The 23,920-nt window shown below is 55.2% G+C and overlaps 7 protein-coding genes across 7 annotated transcripts; 2 read left to right on the forward strand and 5 right to left on the reverse strand.

The window, feature by feature from the left end:
* Nucleotides 1–46: 46 nt before the first annotated feature.
* Nucleotides 47–1,132, forward strand: CCMA1212_005506 (putative isoaspartyl peptidase/L-asparaginase 3; the record flags this gene model as incomplete). The annotated part of the gene is made up of 1 exon (XM_073702763.1): nt 47–1,132. One exon carries the CDS (start codon nt 47–49, stop codon nt 1,130–1,132), a length of 1,086 nt encoding a protein of 361 aa, XP_073558962.1.
* A 402-nt stretch (nt 1,133–1,534) lies between these two features.
* On the reverse strand, nt 1,535–3,316 carry CCMA1212_005507 (uncharacterized protein; the record flags this gene model as incomplete). The annotated part of the gene is made up of 2 exons (XM_073702764.1): nt 1,535–3,079; nt 3,233–3,316. The coding sequence occupies 2 exons, from the start codon at nt 3,314–3,316 to the stop codon at nt 1,535–1,537; spliced, it is 1,629 nt and encodes a 542-aa protein (XP_073558963.1).
* A 2,717-nt stretch (nt 3,317–6,033) lies between these two features.
* On the forward strand, nt 6,034–6,504 carry CCMA1212_005508 (uncharacterized protein; the record flags this gene model as incomplete). Its single annotated transcript, XM_073702765.1, has 1 exon — nt 6,034–6,504. The coding sequence occupies one exon, from the start codon at nt 6,034–6,036 to the stop codon at nt 6,502–6,504; it is 471 nt and encodes a 156-aa protein (XP_073558970.1).
* A 177-nt stretch (nt 6,505–6,681) lies between these two features.
* On the reverse strand, nt 6,682–10,028 carry CCMA1212_005509 (Cell division control protein 4; the record flags this gene model as incomplete). The annotated part of the gene is made up of 3 exons (XM_073702766.1): nt 6,682–6,789; nt 6,856–9,531; nt 9,651–10,028. 3 exons carry the CDS (start codon nt 10,026–10,028, stop codon nt 6,682–6,684), a joined length of 3,162 nt encoding a protein of 1,053 aa, XP_073558971.1.
* Nucleotides 10,029–13,507: 3,479 nt separating this feature from the next.
* CCMA1212_005510 (uncharacterized protein) lies at nt 13,508–15,729 on the reverse strand (the record flags this gene model as incomplete). The annotated part of the gene is made up of 2 exons (XM_073702767.1): nt 13,508–14,559; nt 14,640–15,729. 2 exons carry the CDS (start codon nt 15,727–15,729, stop codon nt 13,508–13,510), a joined length of 2,142 nt encoding a protein of 713 aa, XP_073559265.1.
* A 2,022-nt stretch (nt 15,730–17,751) lies between these two features.
* CCMA1212_005511 (uncharacterized protein) lies at nt 17,752–18,874 on the reverse strand (the record flags this gene model as incomplete). The annotated part of the gene is made up of 2 exons (XM_073702768.1): nt 17,752–18,653; nt 18,763–18,874. The coding sequence occupies 2 exons, from the start codon at nt 18,872–18,874 to the stop codon at nt 17,752–17,754; spliced, it is 1,014 nt and encodes a 337-aa protein (XP_073559280.1).
* A 784-nt stretch (nt 18,875–19,658) lies between these two features.
* On the reverse strand, nt 19,659–21,377 carry CCMA1212_005512 (uncharacterized protein; the record flags this gene model as incomplete). The annotated part of the gene is made up of 4 exons (XM_073702769.1): nt 21,078–21,377; nt 20,724–21,006; nt 20,058–20,655; nt 19,659–19,996 (listed from the first exon to the last, which is right to left on the reverse strand). Exons 1-4 carry the CDS (start codon nt 21,356–21,358, stop codon nt 19,659–19,661), a joined length of 1,500 nt encoding a protein of 499 aa, XP_073559282.1. The 5' UTR covers nt 21,359–21,377.
* Between the last annotated feature and the right edge of the window lie 2,543 nt (nt 21,378–23,920).

Raw genomic sequence — 23,920 nt, forward strand, 5'->3', positions numbered from 1 at the left:
ATAAAGGCACACTATATACACCATATATGGCCGACTTATATCAACCATGCCTCGTATATCCCTCTCCACCACCACCACAGCCCTCACCCTCCTCTTCCTCCAAACACGCGCAATCCTCACTCCACCACCCCTCATCATAAACACCTGGTCCGGCCCCTTCACCGCCGCCACAGACGCCTCCTTCCTCGCCCTCACATCCAGCCCCCAATCGCCCTCCCTTGCCCTCGACGCCGCCCAGGCAGGCTGCCAAGCATGCCAGGCCAACCAATGCGACACCACCGTCGGCTTCGGCGGCTCGCCCGATGAGTCCTGCGAAACGACGCTCGACGCCCTCATCATAGACGGCCAGACGCTCAACGCCGGCGCTGTGGCGAACCTGCGACGAGTGAAGGATGCCGTCGGCGTGGCGAGGCATGTGCTCGATTATACGAGACACACGCTGCTCGCGGGTGAACAGGCGACGCAGTTTGCCCTAGAGAATGGCTTCAAGGAGGAGTCATTATCGACAGAAGCCTCACTACGAGCATGTCATGAGTGGATATCCAGCAGCTGCCAGCCAAACTACCGCTCCAAGGTCCATCCCAACCCCCTTTCCTCCTGTGGCCCCTACTCCCCCAACCTCAACACCAACAGCATCTCCAATAACAACAGTACACCAAAGACCACCGACAACAACGACCCCTCCCACGACACCCTCTCCCTCATCGCCCTCTCCCCCACCGGCCACCTCGCAACCTGCACAACCACAAACGGCGCCTCCCACAAGATCCCCGGCCGCGTCGGCGACGGCCCCATCCCGGGCTCCGGCTCCTACGCCGACGCCCACGCCGGCGCCTGCGCGGCCACGGGCGACGGCGACCTCATGATGCGGCTCCTGCCGTGCTACCAGGCCGTCGAGTCGCTCCGCCGCGGGATGACGCCGCGCGAGGCCGCGAGGGACGCGGTGCGGAGGATCATTGAGAGGTTTCGGGGCGCGAGGACGGGGATTGTGGTTGTGGATCTGAAGGGGGAGCATGCGGGCGCGGGGAGCGGGTGGGAGTTTACGTATTCGTATAGGGGAGGGGGGATGGAGAGGGCGGAGGTGGTTGTTGTTGAGGCGTTGGATAAGGAGGATGAGAGGTTGGAGCTGTGATGCTTAAAGGTGAAGAACTATACGAGACGGTGCAAGTCATCTCCTCCAGCTCGTTGCTACAAGTTCTGAGATGGCATGTTCTTGATTGTGCATACAGACATCTAGACGTCCAAGGCCACATTATCCAGACCTTTGGTCTTTGCTATTCATTTTCTCAATACAATCATGAAGGAGAACATCGAACTCAAAGGAATGCAACGAGGTTGAAGCCATCCAAAGCTATATTCCCGTAACGAACTATATCTGTAATCCATATATATGCCCTTATCTGCAATTTCGCAATTTCCCGTCTTAAATATACCCATGTAAACCATCTCAATCCAAACTGTAATTCATCGCTTGCTTATTGTCATTCCATCCCATCATCATCATCATCCCCTTGTAACACCATATCCAGCCCCCCTAAGTAATCAACGTCTGCCGATGCTCCTTGCTCTTGAACAAAGCCTTGAGCATATTCGTCTGCCTCATCTTTGCCCGCAGCGGCAACTCCTCGCTCTTGACACCGCTCTCATCAATCGCCTTCTTCCTGCTGGCAATCGACTTTTTAATCAAACTCATCGAGTTGACACTGCTCGCGTCATCCCCCTTTTCCTTGTCCTTCTTGCTGCTTCCGCTGCTGCTGCTGCTGCTGCTGCTCTTCTTATCCGAAGAAGAAGAAGACTCCCGCTCATGCCTCGACTTGTGCGGCTTGTGAGACGAAGACGAAGAGTGCCCCTTGCTCGACCGATGCGTCTTAGAACTCCTCCGCGACTTTGAATCGAAGTAGTCCTCCGGCCCCCCCTTACTCGCCCTCCTTTCCCTCGTCACGCGATCCGCCTCGGGCGTCATCAGCTCCTGGTCCGCGCTCTCGTACCCCCAGTCGACGATGCCCCTCCGCCAGGTATCAATGCCGCTAATGTCCACCTCGACCGTCTCCAGCACAATCGCCTCGTCCACCGGCTCCTCCAGCCGCGGCACCGCCGCCGCCGGCGCAGCCGCAGCGCCCTCGTACGCGACGGCCTTCTTGGCAAACGTCCGCTGCACAATCTTCCACCCGCCAAACATGACGACCGTGACGCCCACGGCGATGCCCGTGCCGATGAGGAACTGCGGCGACGCCAGCAGCGCAAAGATGGCCGGCGACGTGCCCTTCAGGATGGCCGCGAACCCGGGCGACAGCTTCGTGATGATGCCCGACAGCTCCGCCAGGGTCAGCGCCACGGCGGCGGCGGCATCGGGCCGCTCCTGGAGATGCGTGATGATGGCCGTGGCCGAGTGCTGCGCGCAGTGCGCCTCGTCCAGCAGGTTCTCGATCTTGTGGATCAGCTGCTCGGCCTGCTCCCTCTCGTCCTCGACGTGTCCCTCGGGAAAACCCATGCCTTCCGGCTCATCGTAATATTGATGATGATGAGACGTGTGCTGGTCCAAGTCCACCCGATCCGCCAGGTCAGGCGGAATGTCGCCGTACGCAAGATGCAAGTCGCTCCCCATGCTCATCCTCTTGTTGGCCTCCACCTCCATATCCGAGCGCGTGCGGGCCAACGTCCGCGGCTGAACCGGAGGGTCAACTCTCGAGAAGCCAGCGCCCCCCTTGAGCACCATGGCGTCCGCATACGAGCCCTTGTACGCCGAGGGCGCCTTCGAGGGCGCCACGCTCGACACCTCGGACAGCTTCTCCAGGTTGCCCTCAGTCAGGGCGAGCTGGTTAGGCACGGGCGGCAGCTGCTTCTTGGCGATGGAGCTCTTGAAGGTGCGGTGCGAGCTGGCGATGCTGAGCTCGTCGTACTGCCGGGGGCGGGAGGCGATGCCGCGGCTCGTGTCGAATGTCTGGGCGCGCTTGACGGGCACGGGGGGCGATCTGCTTTTCTCGGCGGCGCGCTCCTGGGCGCGCTCCTGGTTGAGCTCCGTCTTCTTCTCGCGGTACGATGCCTGTGCCGTCTTCCATATGGAGAGGAGCTGCTTTCCCTGGGGGGCCACATGGGGGGATTAGCATGCGGTACGACGTAGGGGCGGGATGCTACGGAAGCAGGGAAACGGGGGATCATTGGGGGATGCATAATGAGGGGGGAGACATGGGAGGTATGGAGAGTGTATGTGAGGGGGGGAGGCCCGACGTACGGTGCTGATGATCTTGCCCGAGTTGTTGACAATGGTGATGGTGGCATCCAGCGGCAACCCGCCAGGTGCTCCAGAGCCGCTCATTCTTGCTGTGTCCGCGCCGTCTGTGGTGATGCTGATGTCTCGTAGTATCGACTTGCTCCCGTTTTGTTCAGGCGCCAATTGGGTGCGTCTTGTAGCAAACACACCCGTATCCTCAAGAGGCAGGGAAATCTCAAGGTCCCTAAGCTGTATACCCTCAAGATCCCAGTTGCTTCAGTATTCGAAAACAACAGGAACAAAAGGAAGAACAAAAGAAGGAGTGGACAGAAGGCCAGCTATGTAGCCAAGCTCTGCTATGAACCAGGGCGATTCCACAGACGGAAATGTCACGACCTGACTCAACCCCCCACTTGTATGGCTATCAATGCCTTCTCTTTCGCTCCGTGAATCTGTCGGTGAGGATCTCCCGGCTGGTCTTTTTTTTTTGCTTAGTATTTTTTTTTTACTCTGCTGGGATCCCTGAAAGGACCCGCTGGTCTAGTCGAAGGCGCGCAGCTCAGGAGAAGGGCCGTGAGGGCTGTTGATCTTGGGAGAGGGAGAGGGAGAGAGAGAGAGGGATCCCGTTGACGACCTTGTTGTTGACTTGTCTTTTTTTCCTCTTGTTCTTTCTATTGAAGCTGGTGGTGGTGTTGTTGTATTCCTTCCGTTGCGATATTCGTTCTTGTGTTGTTCGTGTTTAGCAGCGTATTAAGTCGTTGCCGCTTCGTCCAAGCCGGATCGAAAACCAATGCAAACAAACTGAAGCCAAGAATCCGGAGCCACCGCAAAAAGAAGATATGCAAGAGCAATTCCATCAAAATGAATCGGGGGCATCCAGCCGTTTAAAGAACCCGAGCACCGTCAAATAACATGAACAAGTCATTCATCCAGCAAACTGATGCCCAAGCCGCTCATCCCAGCAAACCGCAACCAAAAAAAATAAAATTCCCCAGTCACCAATAACGAACGCATGCCGCCCGTCCCTTGTCACTCAGGCCAGGCCAAGCCAGCCTATGGCGAGAGAACAACAAACCGCCGACATGGGACGGGCCAGACAGCAAAGCGCCTCGTCTCCGATTGCGCCTCTTCATACATATCGTCACTCTACCTTGTATAATACATGTACTTCTGTACAGTACTGTAGCAGGCTTGTAGGGACAACCAACTACATGTACCTTCCAGTCCCCACGCATCCCTCTCGGAGTGATTAATGACAGGGCAATGCAGTTAAAAGGGATTCCTCTGTGTACAGCACCGGAAACAGGAGACCCGAGGAACCGCTGGTGTGATCTCAATGGTTGACTCACACCCCACGGAATCGCTTCTCCCAGACCAGGGGTGCAACGAGGAACAACACACAAGGCGAAAAAGACAAGAGAGAGAAAGACGGGCACCAACAAGCACACAGAACCTCACCTCGCCTCACCTCCCCTCCAACGAATACCACGCCGTCCCATCACCCGTAACCGCTCTCTATCCCCTCTGCATGTCCCCCATACTCGCACGCACGCGCCCAGATTAAACGCTCCCCAAGATCCATCCCTTGCCTCCCCCTCCGCAAACGCAACAAGCACAGGCCTCTTCTCTCCAGACAAACACCCCCCAGGCCATGGCATCTCGCATGGGGCCTGTCCTCTCCTGTGCTGTTGTTCGTTTCTCGCCCGCTCATCGCAGCACTCCGTCTGCCGCCCGGCTGCTCCGCCCCTCGTCCCCCGATTTGCTCCCGCAGTCAGGCGCCTTTGCATGACGACGGGGGGAGGAGACAAAGTCCAGCCAGCCGAATGAACCCTTGCTCGGCTGCACCCAATTGCTCTCCCGGAGTCTCTTCTACTCCCATATCCGTCTGTCTATCTGTTCTATCCTTTCCTCATCAGAAAGTCTACACATAACAACATGACATGTCCCTCCATCAACGCAACATCAATCAACAGCTTACAATCATACGTTTCCCGCCATCCAGTCCAGTTGTCATGATACCCAGCCGGAACAGCACATGCACGCAGCAACTACTACTAGCTAGCACCGCTTGGCTCCTCCATCTCCCGTCCCTCACGCATAAGCCTCAATCACCCCGTTGGCCCAAAGTCCAGCCTCAGCCCAAAAAAAAGCCAGGGGGTCCATTCGACTCGACTCCTCCTCCTCCTCCAAACCAGCCATGACAAGTGGTAGCCCTCCCATCCTATCGCTCCCCAGAATAACAGGGTCTCCTTCTGCCAGCGTGTTAAAACCTCCATCCACGCATCCATCGTCGTTTTCTATGGACTCTTTTTTCCATTCGATAGCGCCCGCTTTTCCTATTCCCCTCTCTCTCCGTCACTCAACTTGCCCTTTAACCGGCTGCGGGCCATTTGATTGATACCTTACCTTAATACACTACATTACCTAGATAGACAGGTACCTACCTACTCGTCCCTATCGTGATCCATCACCCGGTACTGCATGAGCCCCATAACGAAACAAAATAGATTGCATCATCCCAAGAGCTTGCAGAGAACAAATTCTCGGCGCGAGGGTCTCTAACTCCGGACAGGGGCCATGTTTCGAACATGCCAAATGGAACCATCGAAAAGGGAAATGCCGTGGAAGGGGAAGAGGCGGCGGTTAACTCCTTTGCTTAGTCACCATTCCTCGTCCCTCGTCCCTCGTCCTTCGCACTCCATGCCTCTTCCCCTTCTCCCCGTACGAAGCATACGCAGCATATTGTACGACCGTCTGATGATCATGTTCTTCGTGTGAAGTAGGACAGCATCAGACGGTCACACGCTCCTCCAGACATACACATGGACGCACACGTAACGACATCTCATAACCATGTGTATAACAGCACTATCGTCCTTGTACAATGTCAACATAAACACCGTTCGAGGCACTACGCACATCTCTATCCCGTCCTTCACATCATCCGCAATGCCACAACCCTCAGACGTCCTTCAGCATGTCCCCCTTCCAATCATTCTCTCCCACACTGCAGCCTCCCCGCCCACCTCGGTAGAAACAAATCCGTAATAGGAGAAGAATCAGAAACACGTGCCATGCCATGTATCCCCTATTACCGTCGCCTTCTCCAATCGCTAGAGAGCCGAAAAAGAAGAAGAAAAGAAAACAGGCCGCATGAAGAGAAGAGAAAACAGAAAACAAAGGCCGAAAAGAAAGCGCAACAAACAGATATACAGCCCAAACGCCTTGCCACACGCCCCTCTCTGAATTCCGTAATGCTGACACTGGTTTCTCAGACAGCGCATGTACTATAACAACAAAACGCCCAGGGCATAGTCGTGTCGCCCTTCAGATGCGCGTTTCCATATCCATACCAGATGCTGATTATATATGCATTCTCAGCCTCATTCCTTTTTTATAAACCGCTTTTGTTGTCCTTTTTAAGGCAGGTGAAAAATGGATATCAAGCCAAACTCGCGCTTGCTAAGGCTTCAGACCTCCTCTTCAATCATGGCACGAACTTCTGGTTCATTCAGGAGGATGCGGCGTCCAAGTTCTTCGGGAGGGTGGCCATCTCGAACGGCGCCGAAGTCGAGAATCTAAGCCAAGTTAGCCATGTAAATCTTGAAAGGGGAAGAAAGAGCAAAGAGAAGCATGAAACCCACCTCCACATAAGTCAAGTTATCTCTCTGCACGGCAGCAACGCATCGCCTTCCATCAAACTTGACCTGCCACACCCCGGAAAGGTCCGTCAGGAGATCCTGCACGCACTCTCCCGTCCTGACGTCCCACATCTTGACCGTCTTCTCGCTGCCGCTAATCACCTTCCGGCCATCGTGCTGAAAGCAAGTGATGGCTCCCGTGTGCGCCATCAGGGTGTTCTTACACTTGCCCGTCTGCGGGTCCCAGATCCGGAGCGTCGAGTCGGCGGCGGCCGAGACAAGGCGGTCATCACGGAGGTCGAGCAGGCCCACCAGGAGGCTGTGGCCCTCCAGCGTATAGAGACAGGCGCCCGTGGCGAGGTCCCAGATCTTGACCAGCGAATCCATGGAGCCCGAGATGCACCGGTTGCGCTCGTGGTCCAGCACCACCGAGTACACCTTCTGAGAGTGCCCGTGGAGCACGTGCAAGGAGTCGCCCGTGCTGATCCGCCAGACGCGGACCGTGCTGTCGTAGGATCCGCTGACCAAGATGTCGCCGTGGGCCGAGATGGCACGGACCGAGTGGGTGTGCCCGGTCAGGACGCGGATGAAGTACGGGCAGTCCGACTCCTGGGCCGGCGGGCCCGTCTGGATGTAGCGCCGCGATCCAACCTCGGGGAGACGCCAGACGCGCAGCTGGCTGTCTCTGGAACCCGTGATGATCAGCGGCTTCTCCGGCTGCATGATGGGGGTGCCGTCCGAGGCCATGCCCGTCTCTGTGGGCATGAGGATCTGCAAGCAGCGAACCGTGCTGGTGTGTCCGTAGAAAACCTGCTGGCAAAGTCCGCGTTCGATATCCCAAACCCGCACCGACCTGTCCGTCGAGCCCGACACCAAGATGTTACCCTCGTACTGGAGCGCCCACACGCCGCCCTCGTGGCCCTCGAGCTTCTTGCGGAGCTTGCCCGTCTTGGTGTCGTAGATGTGGATGAGTGTGTCGTCGCTGCCCGTGATGATCTTGTCGTCGTCAAACTGGAGGCAGGTGATGACGTGCCGGGGGTGGGCGGCAAACGCTACGTGGCTGGGCTTCGTCGCCGGGTCGGTCCAGCTGTGGCGGATCATGTAATGGCGGCGGTAGAGGGACTTGAACAGATGCAGCTGCCGCAGGCTCCGCAGGCCAATCTGGGGGTCCGGCACGGCCTGCATGGCAGCGTGGGCAGCAGAGAGAGGGCCGGCCGACTTGTGCTGCTTGATCTCGCCCTGAGCCCTCTCGTTGTGGTTGGCCACCACTTCCTGGGTGCTGGCCCGCCGCTTCGAGCGCTCTGACGCCGAGTAGGCGCCGAGACCGCGCTTGCGCTTTGAGCTGCGCACTCGCGGTGTCGACTCGGGCTTGAGGGCCTGGGTAAGTTCCTTTTCCGAAGAGGTCAGCCGGTTTCGCATGCTCAAGTCCTGCTCGTAGCCGTGGATGCCGACGGGATCCTGCCACCCCCATCCCTGAAGAATAGCCTTGTTCAGCTCGCCGGGTGGGAGAACGAAGCCGTCTCTGTCGAAGAGCTCTTTCCAGCCAGTCTCGTTCCCATCGACAATGCTGCGCCATTGCTTCGACACCTGGGCGGCGCGTGTGAGGTCGCGGAAGTCGAGGTACGATAGAATGTGGTAGCTCAGCTCGAGGGGCAGCTGCTGCAGAAAGTCGCACTTCAGGGCGGGATTCACCGCATCGGCAACGATACGGAGAGTGGGCCGAGGACACCGGCGGAGAAACTGATACATCATAAACGTCTTCATCTCCGTCTTCATGGAGTCAAAGGCCTCCAGCAGCGTCTGGGGGTCGACAATGACAGGCTGGTCGTGTCGCCGAACCAGGGCTCGCTTGCCGTGGGAAGGATGCTCATAAGGCACCATGTCGGTCGCCTCGGATTCGGCCATCCAGGTGTCGGACTCGGTCATGTCCGTCTTGAAGCTAGAGGGCGCGTTCTCGTCGGGTTCGGCAGAGTGCAGCTGGGCGGCCGCCAAGGTTGGAGATAATCTCGGACTAGGAAGACTGGCATCCTGGGCAGCAACGACATCGATGGCGGGTCGATGCTGGGTGCGGACCGAGGGTTCCAGGGATTCGTCAGTATCGTCTGCAAAGGACTCCGGGTCGGCATCGGTAACCGGCGGCGTGGCCACGGTGCTGCTGAATGTATGTGCATCGCTGCCGGCGGGGCTTGACGCGTCGTACAGCGGAGACTTGGAGCGGCCGCGAAGCAAGCCCTGCGAGTTGGGCGAGTATTCGCGATGCAGGGGCCGCCTCTGCAACGACCGGCCCGGGATCGGCTCGACCATATCGGTCACGTCGGGCGTGGCGAGGACGCCAATCGAGGCATTTCTGGCTGTTCTGTCGTTGGTATCCAGACGAAGAGTTCCAGTGCTGCTCTCGCTGAGGTTGCTGCTGCCACCAGCGGCGCTGCTGCCCTGAATGAGAGAGCGTCGCAGCCTGTTATTTACGGCTTGCAGGTTCGAGGAGCGGGCAAGACGCTGAGAAGATCTTGTGGCAGCCGCGGTAGGGGACTCTGTTGCTGCTAATCGGTGGCTCCGGCGAGAGAAGGGCTCGGGCGAGAAGGCAGCCGGTATGCGGCTCAAGGGTTCGGGCGTCTGCGCTTGGCTAGACGTAGATTCCTGCTTGATCACGGCCGGACTGGAGGCGTGACCTCTTCTGACCTGCATCGATCATAAAAACGGTCGTTGTCAGCGAAACAGGGCAAAACAAGACGGACACCAGGAAATGAAAAGAAAGAAAAAAGCAAAGAAATTCCATGACGACCGCGAAGCCGACTTACCAGTTGGCCGTCAAGGCCCTCATCAGCATCCTCCAGCCCTCCGGCGTCCGCGTCATCCTCGTCGGTGCCGTCATAACTGTAGGAAAAGTCGGCCAACTCGGGCGGCGTGGGCTTCATGGCCAGGGGATACTCCTTGGTGTCGAGGCTCTCGAGAGGGGCGGGGTCGCGGATGAAGACCTGGGGGAATTTCCTGGTCAGGCGGGTGGTGGTGGTGACGGTCTTGGTCTCGACGCACTCGCTGACGTGCAGCTGGAAGCGGCGGGCGGGCGGCGTGCCGGTGGTGGTGCTCTCGGCGATGTTGACCGAGACGGTCTGCGTGTGGGCGCTCCTCGGCCGCCGCGGCTCAAGGCCCTGGCTGTGGGAGGGCGAGGGCGTCATGGCGTGGTGTCGGGAAACCGCCCGGCGGCTGGACTCCAGGCCAGAGTCTGAGGTTCGCGAGACGCTCGGGTAATGTTGAGGAGACGGGGCTGTCGACGGTGTTTCTGCTCGGGGGTCGAATGGGGGATATGGAGGCGAGGAAGATTCGGCAGTGCTGGTGGCTGGCGGGAACAAGAGGCAGTGCGAGACTGTCTGGGCAAGGGAAGCCGAAGGGTTTTGCAGGCTGAAGGACACGAGGCTGGTGCGCGTGGCTTCGGGTGCGTCTGCGTCTGTTGGTGCAGGTTTTCTGGCCCTGCGCGTGAGGGGACGGACGGGCGATGACAAACCACGCAAGACGTCGAAAAGAGAGGACAAGCACAGACAGAGAAAGACGCAAAGGACGGAGGACGATGAAGGGGCGAGCAGGACACGCTCGCGAGGATCTTGCTTGGTTTTGCTCTGCCTTGGATTTTGCTTGTCTGGGAACAAAGGGCGAGAAGCGGCGTGTCCGGCCGTGAGAAGTTCGGCACTGTCCAGACTCCCCTTTTGTGGCGGGCGGTACAAATGGCAAGTTGTCCAGGCTGCGCCGAAGCGGCAATAGCGCCTGCTGCTTGGTGCTGGGCCGGATTAGCTAAGGCGCCGGAGGTACCTGGAACGCTGGCGGCAGCCCCGGGCTGTGCGCTGCTGGAGGCTCTGCAGGCGCTGTACGGAGAAACTTTGGCGCAAAACAAGCACAGTGCAGTTGGCTGCTTATCGCATTAGCAGCGTGATTGGGTACAGGTACAGGCACAGGTACTGCTACGTGCAGCCGACGGCGCCCTTGAAGGCCGTTTGCCGGCAAACTGGGCGCGAATCGCCACCGAGGGGTACCCGACAGTACATGCACGTGGACCTGCGGGAAACGGCTGCCTTGGGCGCGCCCAACCCGCTAGCCTGAAGCCGCGCTTTGTACCTTCTTGCGCTCTGGACGGCGTGTCAGGTACTTGCAGCGCTGGTGCTATCACTGACCACGGGAAAAGGTCATAGCAGCCACTCGAGCCTCGACAACTCGCACAATCTTGCCTGGCAAACTAGAGGCTGACCGGACGCTGAATTGCTTAGACAGAATATTCGCAGTTTTTTTTTTTTTTTTTTTTTTTTTTTTTTTTTTTTGGTCCCCATCATGACAGAAACCGGTCGGACGTATCTTTTAGTTGCCGTGCGGGAGGCGTTGCAAGGTAGGTATCCATCAAGCCGGGCAAGACAGGAGAGACGAGCAAAACAGGCTTCAAGATCACTCCACTGCAAATCCTGCTCTGCATGTCCTATCCTGCCTGTTCCATAACCTTTGAAGTTGGCTTCCGTTGAAGCAGATATCGGCTTTTACTCAATATGCCTGCATGGAATGGCTACCACAGCTCTGGGAAAAGATGCAATGCTCTGACTGAGCCTAGAATCGTGCCCAATCAGCCAAATTACATGCATGCAAGGTATTTAAGGTACTTTTCCCGGCCTTCACTCTCAACCTCGCATCTCATCTCACGCCTTGCCATCGTCAACAGGAACCACTTTCCCCGTCCCTCCCCATACTGGCCCCTCACAGTGGACCCATGCCCATCAACCCTGTTTCCTCCTCTCTTCTTCACTTGCAGTAATAGACACTAGCCCGTCCAAGACCCAAAGCAGGGCATCAACTTCACATCACCAACACCAAGACCCAAAGCAGGGCATCAACTTCACATCACCAACACCCAGCGGCAAGCGTCCCATGTCTTTCCCCCCTTAAAATCCTTCTTCTCTTACGATACACAAGGCAGAGAAGCAACTGACGCGGAAGAATTCGCTCAAAAGTGTTCCATTGCCGTGTCATTTGCGAATAGGTAAATACTTGCATTCACTTTTTTTTTGCTGCTACTGCGCGTAATCAGGTGCCGTTTCCCCTCTTTCGATTCCTGCGACTCTGATGCGCGACATCTGCATGACCCGCGCTATCAAAACGGCGTGAGCGGTGGGTTTAAATAGATGCATCCCAGCAGAGAGCTCACATTACAATGTATATTACTCAATCGCCTGGATTCACATATCCATCTCCAATGATATGAACCAGAAAATGTTCACGAGTCCTTCATAGGCTCAACATATGATTGTGTCTCGTTCCTGTGCCAGCCAACCAATACAGGGTATCGGCATTACACACGGAGTATTATTGCGTACATGAAAGACATCTGCTACCTCGTACATACGTATGCAGCTAACATGGCGAACAAGACACGCCCGTAATCCAGCACCACTAATTGCGTGCGTCTTTTGGGTTCTGATGGCAGCCCAGCCCATGCTTGGCCGGCGGCAACTTGCCCTCCCTCATGCTTTGCTCCTTGTCCTCGTCCTTTAGAGTCCCCGCTGCGGCTTTCGATGCCTCGAATACCCCAGGGTCCAGCATGTGTGCAATAGCTTCCCAAGGAGTTGGAAGACAGCATCTGATGCACGATGCCGATGCAGCACGGCGCCTCATGTCAGCCTATCTATCCTACACGTACAAGCCGCGCGAGGCAGAACTCTTTATCCAGGCCTGGGCTACGTACGACCATGACTACAGATTCCCAATCTCACTCCTTCTCACTCTCACTGTCCGTTTAGTACTCTGTACTCAGCCCAGCTCTCCTAAGCTATACTTGGCCGCGAAAGAGATAACATCTCATTTCAATTGCAGCCGCCATCATTCGCTGCAATCCATTGGATACGACATCCTCCCGGCGTCTCGTCATCCATCGTCTCATCCAACACCATCATCCGACGAAACATCAACTGACCCCAGACAACGCATTCCCACCCCCGCAAGCCACGTCCCAGAAACAACCGCCAGCAGCCAGCGGAAAGGAAAAAAAAGTCCCAAGTAAACGTGCCCTGTCATATTTCGGTTCTCTCACTTTGATATGGGACGCCACTTCATATCAGGCTGCCAACGCATAAGGCGCCCCTCTTCAACCCCCCCTAAAAACGGACCGGAACACATGCGATCCATATCCCCAAGATAAACACGCCGCTCTGCTTATTCACAAATCGATTGGACTGTAGGCAACCTTTCTTGGTGCGAGCATAGGGGCCTTTTCCGCGTCGTGCCCGAGTCGGGAGTGAGCAAGAGACTGCTTGATTCGGCTTGTCGAGATCTCCGCAAAGCTGGACACGACATTCCAAGATTGAAACACCATGGCACTCTGACAGTAAGGAGGCTTTCCAATCATTCATCATATGTCAATCATTCACCATTCGTCATTGAAACGACAAGCCCTTCATAAGCCATAACCAAGCTTCTGTACACTCATCATCGTGTTCCAAGAAAGATGCCCTGCACTGCCATCCCCCTCGCCCAGCAAACGGATACCCCATCTTGTAATCCAAAAACCCCTCTATACGTGTCTATAAAGCCCCAGATCAATGCTATGCATGCTTCAGTTAGATACAGCAATTGTAATTTTCGCAAATGTAGTAAACAGAATGCTCCGAACAAAGGATCCGCCGGCTCATGAGATGTACACCGGCATTCGACTACCCAGGAGCTCGCTCTTGGGGAGCTGGACGTCCTTCTTGTCAAAGTTGTGCAGCATCAGCCAGCAGACCATGCGGAAGACGAGCGTGCACCAGACATCGTTGTGCGTGACGTCCAGGTCAGCAAGCAAGACGCCGCTGTGGGTTTCTTCGGAGTCGGCGTTCTTTTGCACTGGGATGAAAAGCTGGAGCTGGCCCTCATGATGATCGATTGTCACTTCTTTCGTCGAATGCTCTGCACCCTTGGTCACGGACTCACTCGTCACATGCGGGGGGACAAGAGACGTGTTGGAGCGAATGCTTCCAGCGAGAGTGCGTCCAAGCTCCGGAGGGACTCCGACGAGACTGTTTCTCCGAAAAGCAGAGGTCTGGGCAGTTGATACCACATGGGGCCGGATGGCATCGAAATAGACGTCCATCAGAATGTCTTGACGGTCGTCGGGCCCGGCAGCGTCCATGTCTTCAAATCGTCGTAGAGGAGGCCGTGGACGACTTGGTGAAGAAGGCGACATATCTTGACGAAGCGACAGATTGTCCAGACCCTGATCTTCCTGTTGGTTGAGCAGTCTGACAAGATCCTGGATGTGGTGTCTCACGACATCTTGGACCATTTCCCGGCGACGCATGTGCTTTTCTACGCTTGAAGCTGCGTCATGCGGCTTCTCCAAAGCATCTCCAGCATCGTGGTTGCTCTGCCTTTCCGATTTAGTCCTTGCGGTGAGAACATCGTCGGCGTCATCCAAGGCTGAGTGGAGCGATCTCAACAGGAGCCATCTCTCCAGACTCTTCTCGTCATCGAGGTGCTTCGTGATACGCTCGATGTGATGCCTGTAGCGAGCAATGACGGGGGAGTCTTGTCCCGACCCCATGGCGCCGGGTTGCGTCTTTACGTAGAAAGCATCCAGCAACTTGGGTAGGGAAACTGATCTCCTGTCCCAGGTGTCTGGCGTTGGGTTGGGGAGGAACGTGAAGCTGCTGTTTTCTATGTGGAGTATTCGGCTCAACATGCCGAGAATCTCAAACGATACTATCAGGAGAGGTTAGCATACGGAAACGTCGTTGCAGTAATTGAGATGGGAAGCAGAGGAAGAAAGGAGTGTCGCGTACTGGGGAAGAGGTGGGACATTCGCGTTCCGCCCTCCAAGCACAAGCGAGTCGTAACATTGTTGCATCCTATCGAGGTCAGGGTCCCCGAGATCTCACGCAAGCTGCCCATGACGAGGGTGCTCAGGTTCTGCTGCTCCTCGACTGGGGCCTTCAACCGCCGCTTGTCTTCCTTCTCACGGTAGATGGTGGGCACGTGGCCAAAGCACAGCTCCTTGATCTCGTCCACGGGGATGACGCGATTCCGCTTGAAGGAGCACTGGCCGTTGACTTGGAACGAGAACATGAGTCCAGGGTCACTGATCCTCTCGCCCAAGATCATGAAGCCGTTGCCCTCTCCCCAATAGCGATCTCGCTTGCGGTCAAACTCCTTCCAGTACACGCCAACCGCTGCCATCATCTCGATCAGGTGGCACATGGTAGTCGTGGCGTAGGGCTTGGTAACTGTGATGGGCATCGTGTCCCAGCTCTTGCGCTTCCGCTGAACGGCGACAGCCAAGGTATGGTGATCGGCCAATGTTGGAGGCTCTGCTGGGATGCCGTGCAGGTCCGGAGGACCAAAGGCCTTGTATTCCTCCTTTTGCCATTCCCGCGATTCGGCCTCCATGCGCTGAGCGGCAAAGAGCAGTACGTACCAGGCAGCCTTTTCATTGTCCGAAGTGTGAATCTTTTCTTTCGTAGACTTTTCCCTGTATTCTTTGCGCTCATCCAAAGTGGCCGTCGAGTGCGTATCTTGCTGGGATTTCTCGGTTCCGTCCAGGTAGTAGATGGGAGCATCTGCGACGGGCCCATTCTTGTTCTTGGGCGGCGACACAAAGATGACGGGCACATCGAATTGGACTTCGAACCGTAGCTCGTCGAAGCGGAAGCGCCTCGTCTTGGTCAAAGCCCAGTCGCCCATGACCTTTTCGTTGCATTGCGAATAGCCTTGTGCTGACGCATAGTACTGCAGCAGCACTTGCATAAACGTGGCCAGCAGCGCCACGACCGAGACGACTAACGCCACGGCGGCGACGATGAAGTCGGAGTTGCCATTGCCATTGCCATTGCCGTTGCCATTGTTGTTGCTACTGCCACCGCTGGTGCTGTTCATCGTGGATCGTGCTGACCTGGCTCGGGCCTGTGAGCGTACAAGGCGGCGATGGCTGCGATAGATGGGGAGATTCGTTCCTAGGTTAAAGACTGCAGGGCACAAGCGGCGATGTAGCATGGACAGGGCGTTTTCGTCGGCAGAAGTCAATGGGTGACACAATCCATGATCTTCCTGCTGCCTCTGCCGAATCCTCTCTTGCAGCTCCAGTTCCCGCCCAAGGCTCGATTGAGGCTCCGCGTCTGGCTGCGTTTCCTGTCAGAGACCAGGGCAGTCAGCGGTCAGCCCAGAGACGAGGCGCGCGGGACGGTGCGGCGCGACGAGGCTGGCGCCATTGGTCCAGCCCCCAGAAAGCCACCTCTGCTTCTGCTTCTCTCCCATGGGCCAATTAGTGTATGAGACTGTCCGGATGGCCAGAGGCGGCGCTGACCAGACCGGGGGTTGGAGCGACCCGCATCGCCACGATGGAAGCGGGACGAGATGGACATTTCAGAGCGAAGGGCTGCAAGACGTTCGATTTAGGCCGTAAGAAGTGAGGCGGTAGTCGTCTCTCAGACAAGCTGAGAGCCAGGGCGACTTGATATGTGACGAATGTGAGTGTGAATCTGGAAGAAAGAGACTGAGGTGTGGTGACTTCAACCCTCCCAATAAACCCCCCAATAGTCGGGGGTGGGTGGCAGAATGGATTCTGGCGCCCGTCGCCCAAATTTAGGGGGAGACGGAGTGCTGGAGCTTCGGACACAGCACGCGCAGTCCGCTTCGCTAAAGCCCTATAACTGCCCGCTAGGAACTTGTTGACAGCCCCGCCATCAAAACGTTCATGGGCGTGCAACCTCCACGTTCCACGGAAAAAATCTCCTGGAGACATCAGTCCATTGACGCCCATCCACACCACTGCGATGGCATTAGTACCTTATTATATTACAGACCTTGGCTGAGGTGTGAGCCGCAGCAACGGTTGACACAGATTGTTGGATCTTCGAGTATCCCCGACGATGCTCCCAACCGCGCTGGGCCGCATGTTGCATAACCGACTTCAGCCAGCCCGACTCGACCAACAGCGAATAGCCTCGTTGCGTCTCACGTACTCTGCAGGCGCCGCCAGGGCGCCACGGTGTCCATCCCTGTCTCATCACACTGGATCCATATTGATCGAAGTGCTTCGGCAGTCTTTTGCTCTGTCTGTGCCTACAGAGGGCACTGATCGGTCATCAGAATGTCCCGTCCTGCCATAGCTTCTGTGCTGTACGTCCAGCAACAGGCGCATTCTACTACGGCATGATGATGTTGTCTGTGATGCATATGGTCAAGGCCTGGCATTTCCCCTTCACTAGCACAAGCCTTATAAGACAATATCACTGTGCGTTGAGTAGCGGGTCGGATATTGTACGAGTATCCGAGGCTCACCTCTTGTGCTTCCCCTCCCCTCGGCAACATGCTGTCACGAAGTACTGGCACAATGACTTGTGATGTCTTGGAAAGTCACGATGCCAAAAGTATCGCCAGTCAGCTCCTTAACGAAAGCTCGGAGCAAATCGGAAACTGTGGCTATAACGAAAGAGCTCCGTGACCCTGTTTGGGGCCTCCGCGGAAGTTTGAAGCGTACATGTATGGTGTGGGATTCAAACCTTGCCTCATTACATGTAAGCTTTGAGTGATTGTGATTCAGATGAGACGGTTTCCAGGTGGATGAATCACGGGCTTTTGCAGTGTTGCTGCTACGATAGCCCATCGGCTATATTCATATGCGCCCGACACGCCAATCGGTAATACTAATAGAAGCCGTTCCCTTGACGAGGTTCATCCCATGCTATGGATGTAGGTTACATGTGTTCCGTTGCTCATGCGTCTCATGTTTGGAACTCACCGTCTCGGAGTGCAGTCCTGGTATGATCATTTGGCTCCTGATTTACATTGGTCATTTGCGTTGATACGCCCTTTCTTTGGGACCTTACTCATGTCTCTTAACCAGTCTCATTTCTACTTTGAACAAGAGATTAATATTGATAGTGTAATATATCTCGCTCACATCTTGTATTTGATCCCAGCCAGCGCCTCTCTATTCGCAGTATTCTTATCCGAACTCACAATCATGGCAACGTGATGACTCAAAGCGACCAAGTCGCCCGCCCTATCAAGCACAATCACCTCGACATCAAACCTCCCATTGAGCACCTGCTTTGACGAAGTCCGCACAAACAGCCACTGCTCGCCCCCTTCCGGAAACGCCTTCTTCACCTCGAGGTTCATCGCCAGCGTGGGATACCACAAGCCCGTCTTGCGCGTGAGAGCACCTCCCGCGGCCGGAGGATCGTCCTTTGTGCGAGGGCGATGCATTTCCGTGATGAACGCCGCCGTGCTATCCACCACGAACCCTAGAGCCGGAGCCGTAAATGGCTCGCCGTTGGTGTTGCACATCCATAGATCAAATGAAGAGACACCCTCGGACTGGGCAAATGCCTTGCGATTGTAAAAGAACCGAAGCTGCTGAATGGCGGTCACCCTCCGCTGAATCAACAAATCGAGGGCTCCCCATTCAGGATCCTGGTTTGCGACAAGTTTCGAAAAGTCTGCTGGCGGAGGAAGACTCGGCTGGAGAGACCATCCCGTAGCATAACTGATGCCTTTCTCCGCAGCGATGCTCCTGTTTGTGAGATACGCGGCGACTACCTTTTCCGACTTCTGCTTGCCTTGTCCTGTTGAGATCCACGGGGCTTGGGGGAGGAAGTTGCCCTGGTAGAGAGAGATGTGCAACACGGTGATGGAGCGGCCTGGCTTGGCCTCTTCAACGGTGAGGATCGCTGGGCCGGAGATTGTGCGGTTGAGGAATTCCCAATGTGCCGTGATGGTGTCTGGTTGGTTTCTGGGGGTGAGGTATTCTTTTGCTACGCGGAGGAAGATTGTGGCGACGTAGCCTCCGTTGGGGACTTTCCAGTGTTAGCCCTCGAACAGGACGTTACATAGTATTCGGGTGTTTGGGGTTGATTGAAGAGACTGGGGGAATGAGAGCGACGAGAAGCTCATGTGATAACATACCTGCGCCTATGCAGAAGCTTGGTGAGAGATTGGCGGCGAATGTCTTGCCATCGAGTCTTGTGACGGCGCTCTCTTGCTCCAGCGAGGCGGGAATCTTTGCTTCGGCGGTCATGGCGATGGGTAGAGCCTCTGTTTGATCCGAATTAAAAGGAGCGGCCAGGATCAATCGGGGCTATATTAGAGATATGGAGGTCTTGAAAATGAACGATAATGGAAGGGAGTGGTTTCACATCAGGTTACACCTCATTGAAAGCATCAATGACTTAGCTTTGAGACGCCATCAAAAAGAAAGCCGCATAGTAATCGAGAAATACACCCAGAGCCGAGATGAATCAAGGAAATGCCCTCCATTCTCTACGTCTTCCCCATACAAATCGCCGGTCCGTTACCGAGCCGAGGCAACCCCACCCCCGGTCGATGGTCGACGATGTTGCTCGTTCGCCAGATTTAGTACTTCGTTCTGTTCACTAACCGGCGGCTTGTGGAACCCGTCCACGGGTCGTTTTGGAACAGAGATTGACTGCTGATGGGCGTTTTTAGTGGCTGCGAGATGCTGCTAGTCGGGGGTGAGCAGTGCTGGTTGTACGGCTACGGGAAGGGCTATGGCAGGGGGTCATATGATTTTGATGGCCTTGACTTTGCGGGGATTTGATTGAGAACTGAACATGAAGACTTGCTGTAAATACATGATGAGGATGTTGACACAAGAATCAGTATTCTCCGTAAAAGTAATGGCCTCGCCGAGGCATCAGCCTGGATGCCTATTTGAATCCAATCGAGAATCACCATCTGCTCAGTAAACCATGCAAAATGGGATTTTGACAATCTAATGCCTCGAGAATTGCAGAGTCGCTTCGCTTCAAGGAGACAACGTCTTCTTCTAAATCAAGACATATCTATGCTCTATTCTCCTTCCGCACATCGTCGTCCACCGGCGCAAACTTGGACATCTTCCTCAGCGCAAGACCATACTTCATGAACAAGAACGGCACGGGAATGGCAATCACCGCAATCCCTCCCATCAGCGACATGGCCGGCCCAACGCCCAGGGTGTGGAACATGGGCGCCGCCGCCAGGGGAAACGACGCCGCCAGGGCGCTCCTCAGGAACGTGTTGGCCGAAGTGGCGCTCGCGGCGTAGAGGCGGTATGTGTCGACGAGGAAGTTGATGCACTGCTGGAAGATGATGTTGAATCCGGCGCCGATGAAGACGGCTGCCAACACGGGCACAATCCCTATGAGTCGTCAGCAACTATAACAAAAAAGTCTGATATAAGAGGGGATCACACAACTCACAGTGAATCCTTGGATCTGCCGTCCAGCCGAACCAAAACAGCCCAATGGCAAAGACAATCCCCCCTATCGCCATCGGAGCACATCGAGCCTCTGGCACGGGCTTCCCTCCCGCAGCATCCACAAGCCTCGCATACCGCGGCTGATTCGCCAAGTTGACAAACATGGCCAGACAAACGCCCACCAGCAGCGCCAGAAACGGCAGCGAGCTCTGCACGAGCGACCATCCCCGGTGCTGAGCAAAGACAATGGGGAACACCTCCAGAGTCATGTACAGCAGGGCGTACACAAACGACGCATACAGCGCTATGCACGTAACCATCGGCTCGGTGAACAACATGCGGAGAGGCCGTGAGAGATGCTTCGTGAGGATGAGCTTGGGCGACAGCTTGGTCCTTTCGTGGGGGTGGTAGTATGCCTGGTTGCCCGTCTCTTTCCGAAGACGCTGGGCTTTCCGCTTCAGCAGGACGGGGCCGTACGTCTCTGGCAGGCAGAAGAGAGCGATGGCGGCGACGGTGAAGGTCCAGATGGCTTGGATGTATTCTGTCCAGCGCCATCCGAGGTGAGGATTCACCGTCAAAGAGGCACCGATGACGGGGCCCTAGAAGTTGGTCAGCTCGAGATTCAACTCAGAGGAATAACTGATAGTGCAGGATGAGCATCACATACCAGAGTAGGACCACCGACGACACACAGGGCGTAAAACACCACCGCCGTGCCGCGGACCTTGGGTTTCCAGATGTCGCCCATGATGGCTCCCACGTTGCTCACCGGCGACGAGGCAAACAGTCCGCCAAAGTAGCGCGTGATGAGAAGAGACTGGATGTTTTTGCTTGTCGCAGTGCCTATTGAGAACAATCCGACGGCCAGCATGGGGGGGAGCAGAGACATGCGGCGACCCCAGAGTTCAGATATGGGGGCCCAGCAGAGGGGTCCGAATGCGAATCCCAGGCTGTTGTTGTAGTTGTAGTTAGTTACATGTAATTCCTCTAAATGGTTGGGACGATGGAGGGATTGACTTACATGTAAAGCGAGATGCACAGCACCGAGACCTCATGGCCGACGTGAAAGACTTCCTGGATCTTCTCGTCGGTGGGAGCCATGATGCTCGATCCCACGCTGGCCGCCATGGCTAACATGCCCAGCTGCAGCGTGATGAAGGCCTTGTAGAGCGTCCGCCAGTTGTGCGGATTGGCGGGCTCATTTTCATCCCACTTGACCAGGATCGGGGTTGGCGATGTCGAGTTTGTCGTGTCTGCTTCGTCTCCTGGTGGCGTGTCCCCTTCACGCGAAGAAGCACCCATGAGTGATTTGGCGAGAGGCCTGTATCAAAGATGAGATTGATAAGATGTGGCTGAGAGACGAGGGGAGTTATAAGAGGGCAACTTGGACCTCGAGGGAGAGCCTAGCTGTAGTCTCTAGCGTGGAAGTCCGAAAGACGGCTAGAGAAGGTGTGGTAAGCTCCAGCCAAGAAGAGCCAGCCTACACCAAGCATGTGTCAGACAGTCGAGTCGTGCAAAGCAGTACTGCACGTTCCCTGGGGCAATCGCTTGAAATATGATTTCTTGTATGCAGCTGTAGGGAGATGGCGAAAAGCTCTTCTTCCGCCTTCTCGCTCTGAGATGGAGGCGCTGTGGGTAATACTACAAGGCCGGCCGGGAACCATCTCCGATGCAATAAGCCCCGGCAGAGCATCATCGCAGGGCTCTCACGGCAGTTGATCCGAGCGATCCGCAATAGCCGCTCGGTCATTAGTAAACACCGAGAAGGCATTCACAACGATGGACTGCGACATGAGCAGAGCCGCATTTGGCATTGTCTTCTTTTATGGCAGTCAGAATAAGGTGAGTCACCAAGGTGCTTTGGAACTGGGGTAGTTGGTATCTCGGCCGCCGCTCCATTGATGCATCACGAGTCATTGAATGGTGAAGAACTCTTTGCCCTAGATCTATGTAACTCGGTAAACCAGAGCCTCAGACCTGTCATGAGATTTTGACGAGGACATAATGAGAAGACGATGGCTTGAAATGTTTCCTGGCTCCACAAAGGCCTGGGGTAGTTGAATATCTCGCGGCTTTGTCTTCGACTCTGTCGGGTTGATTCGTCAAGTGCTTGTTGGAACGGAGTTGAGGGCAGATAATCTCGACCTGATACTTTGGTCCGATGTACGTTGATCGTAGGTGTCTACAGAAAGTAAAAGCTTGGAGGATTCATTGCTGTCAGCAGCATGATATCAGGATCAAAGCTTGACTCATCTCACAACTGATCTCTCAACATCTCGGTGTGAAGCGACGTCGTCAAACACCCTGATGGGAAGCAACCCGTCGGTGCCTGCAGATCATGTCGGCAATTCTCCGAGATGGAGTAAGAAAATTACCAAAAACGGTACACCGGTCAGAGTTGAATTGACTGATCACTGCGAAGGATTCGATGTCTTCTTTATATCTTCCCTGTGTATGACTGACTGTTCCTTCACCGGTATAGAAGCAAAGAAAAGCGGCTGCTGCGGATATTGCGGCTAGCGACACCGCCCAGCCGGAAGAGACTGCCGGGAAAAGGCCATAAACGCCCCGTCGCCTGTGCCGCGTCCCGAAGACAACGTCAAAAAGTGTCGATGCAGGATTTACACCTCCGAATTGTTGACGACTTTGTAATGTTCGTTCTACGATAAAGATTGAATCTGCAAGAGAGGCAGAAACACGACTGCTCTGAAACGATGATTGAATGTGGCCTCAATGAACAACCAACTTTGAGAGGCGAAATAACAGTGCAGGGTATGGTCGCATAGCGGTTGAAGTAATGATTGTACCGGCCGTCTCCTGGAGCTGATTGCTGAGGCAGCGCGTTGATATGTTCTCAAAGTGTGTTTAGTCCTGTATCAGAGAGATTGCGAGTCCTATAAGCTGTATCGTGCTCCTAGAGACGTCCATAGTTTTCTGATTTTATTATTAAAGTTTGAGGCCAGTTAATAACAACGACCTACATGAAAGGAATATAGTAGAAGTCTAGACATACCAAGTGCATACAACATAGAGTCAAAAAAAAAAAAAAAAATACTCTAAACCTCTGTTAGTGAGAGAGAAAGCAAAAACACATCTTGATTCGGAGACCAAAAGGTCGGATGCTACGGGTATACGTGTCCCAACAATAGCCGTAGCAGGTGTATATCAGGGAGCACAGCCGGGAAAGGGAAGGGATTGCGACTTCATTCAGCGCGGTATCATTCGGAGCATTGGAATTGAACGTCATATTGGATGGCCACAGTGTAAGTAGTCTTGATATTAGCTCTAGGTTGTAGATGCTGGAATCATGCTCGTATTGAGACTCACATTCCTCTAGGCTTCTGCCGTAAGGGAAGCGACTCGAACACGCGCGATGCAATTTGGGTGACAGGAGATCCTCAGCTTCAGTTTGTACACTGCATTTTTGAACTGTGACCTCGATTCTGGCGTGGTGAGATGGGGACGGTTTCTTGCATGCGATGCACCATACTCCTGGAGTTCGATCCTGATACGGGCCTCGCTGGGACGCAGCGCCTCGGTCTCGTCGACCTGAATGAGCTCTTGTTGCTGCGAAACCAATGTAGGATCTATCTGTCTGTCCGGCCGACTCGCTGTCAGGATTTAACCGTGGCATTCTCGAAAGGTATATTAATCTTGAGGAGCTATGGGCCTTTTCGGGTCCAGTGTTAGACAGCCTTCAATTCTCTTCGGCCTCACAGTATAACTCCATAGGGGAGCCTTATTCAGGTATGTCCGAGATATCCTGGATCAAATGCTTGCGACTATCACCACGTTACTCTGTTCACGAATGTTTCAAGATCACAATACCTTGTTCTACAGGATATGCGGCCCGGTTCAGGGCAT

Source organism: Trichoderma ghanense (assembly GCF_004382785.1).
Source record: "Trichoderma ghanense strain CCMA-1212 chromosome Unknown scaffold_5, whole genome shotgun sequence".
Taxonomy (NCBI): domain Eukaryota; kingdom Fungi; phylum Ascomycota; class Sordariomycetes; order Hypocreales; family Hypocreaceae; genus Trichoderma; species Trichoderma ghanense.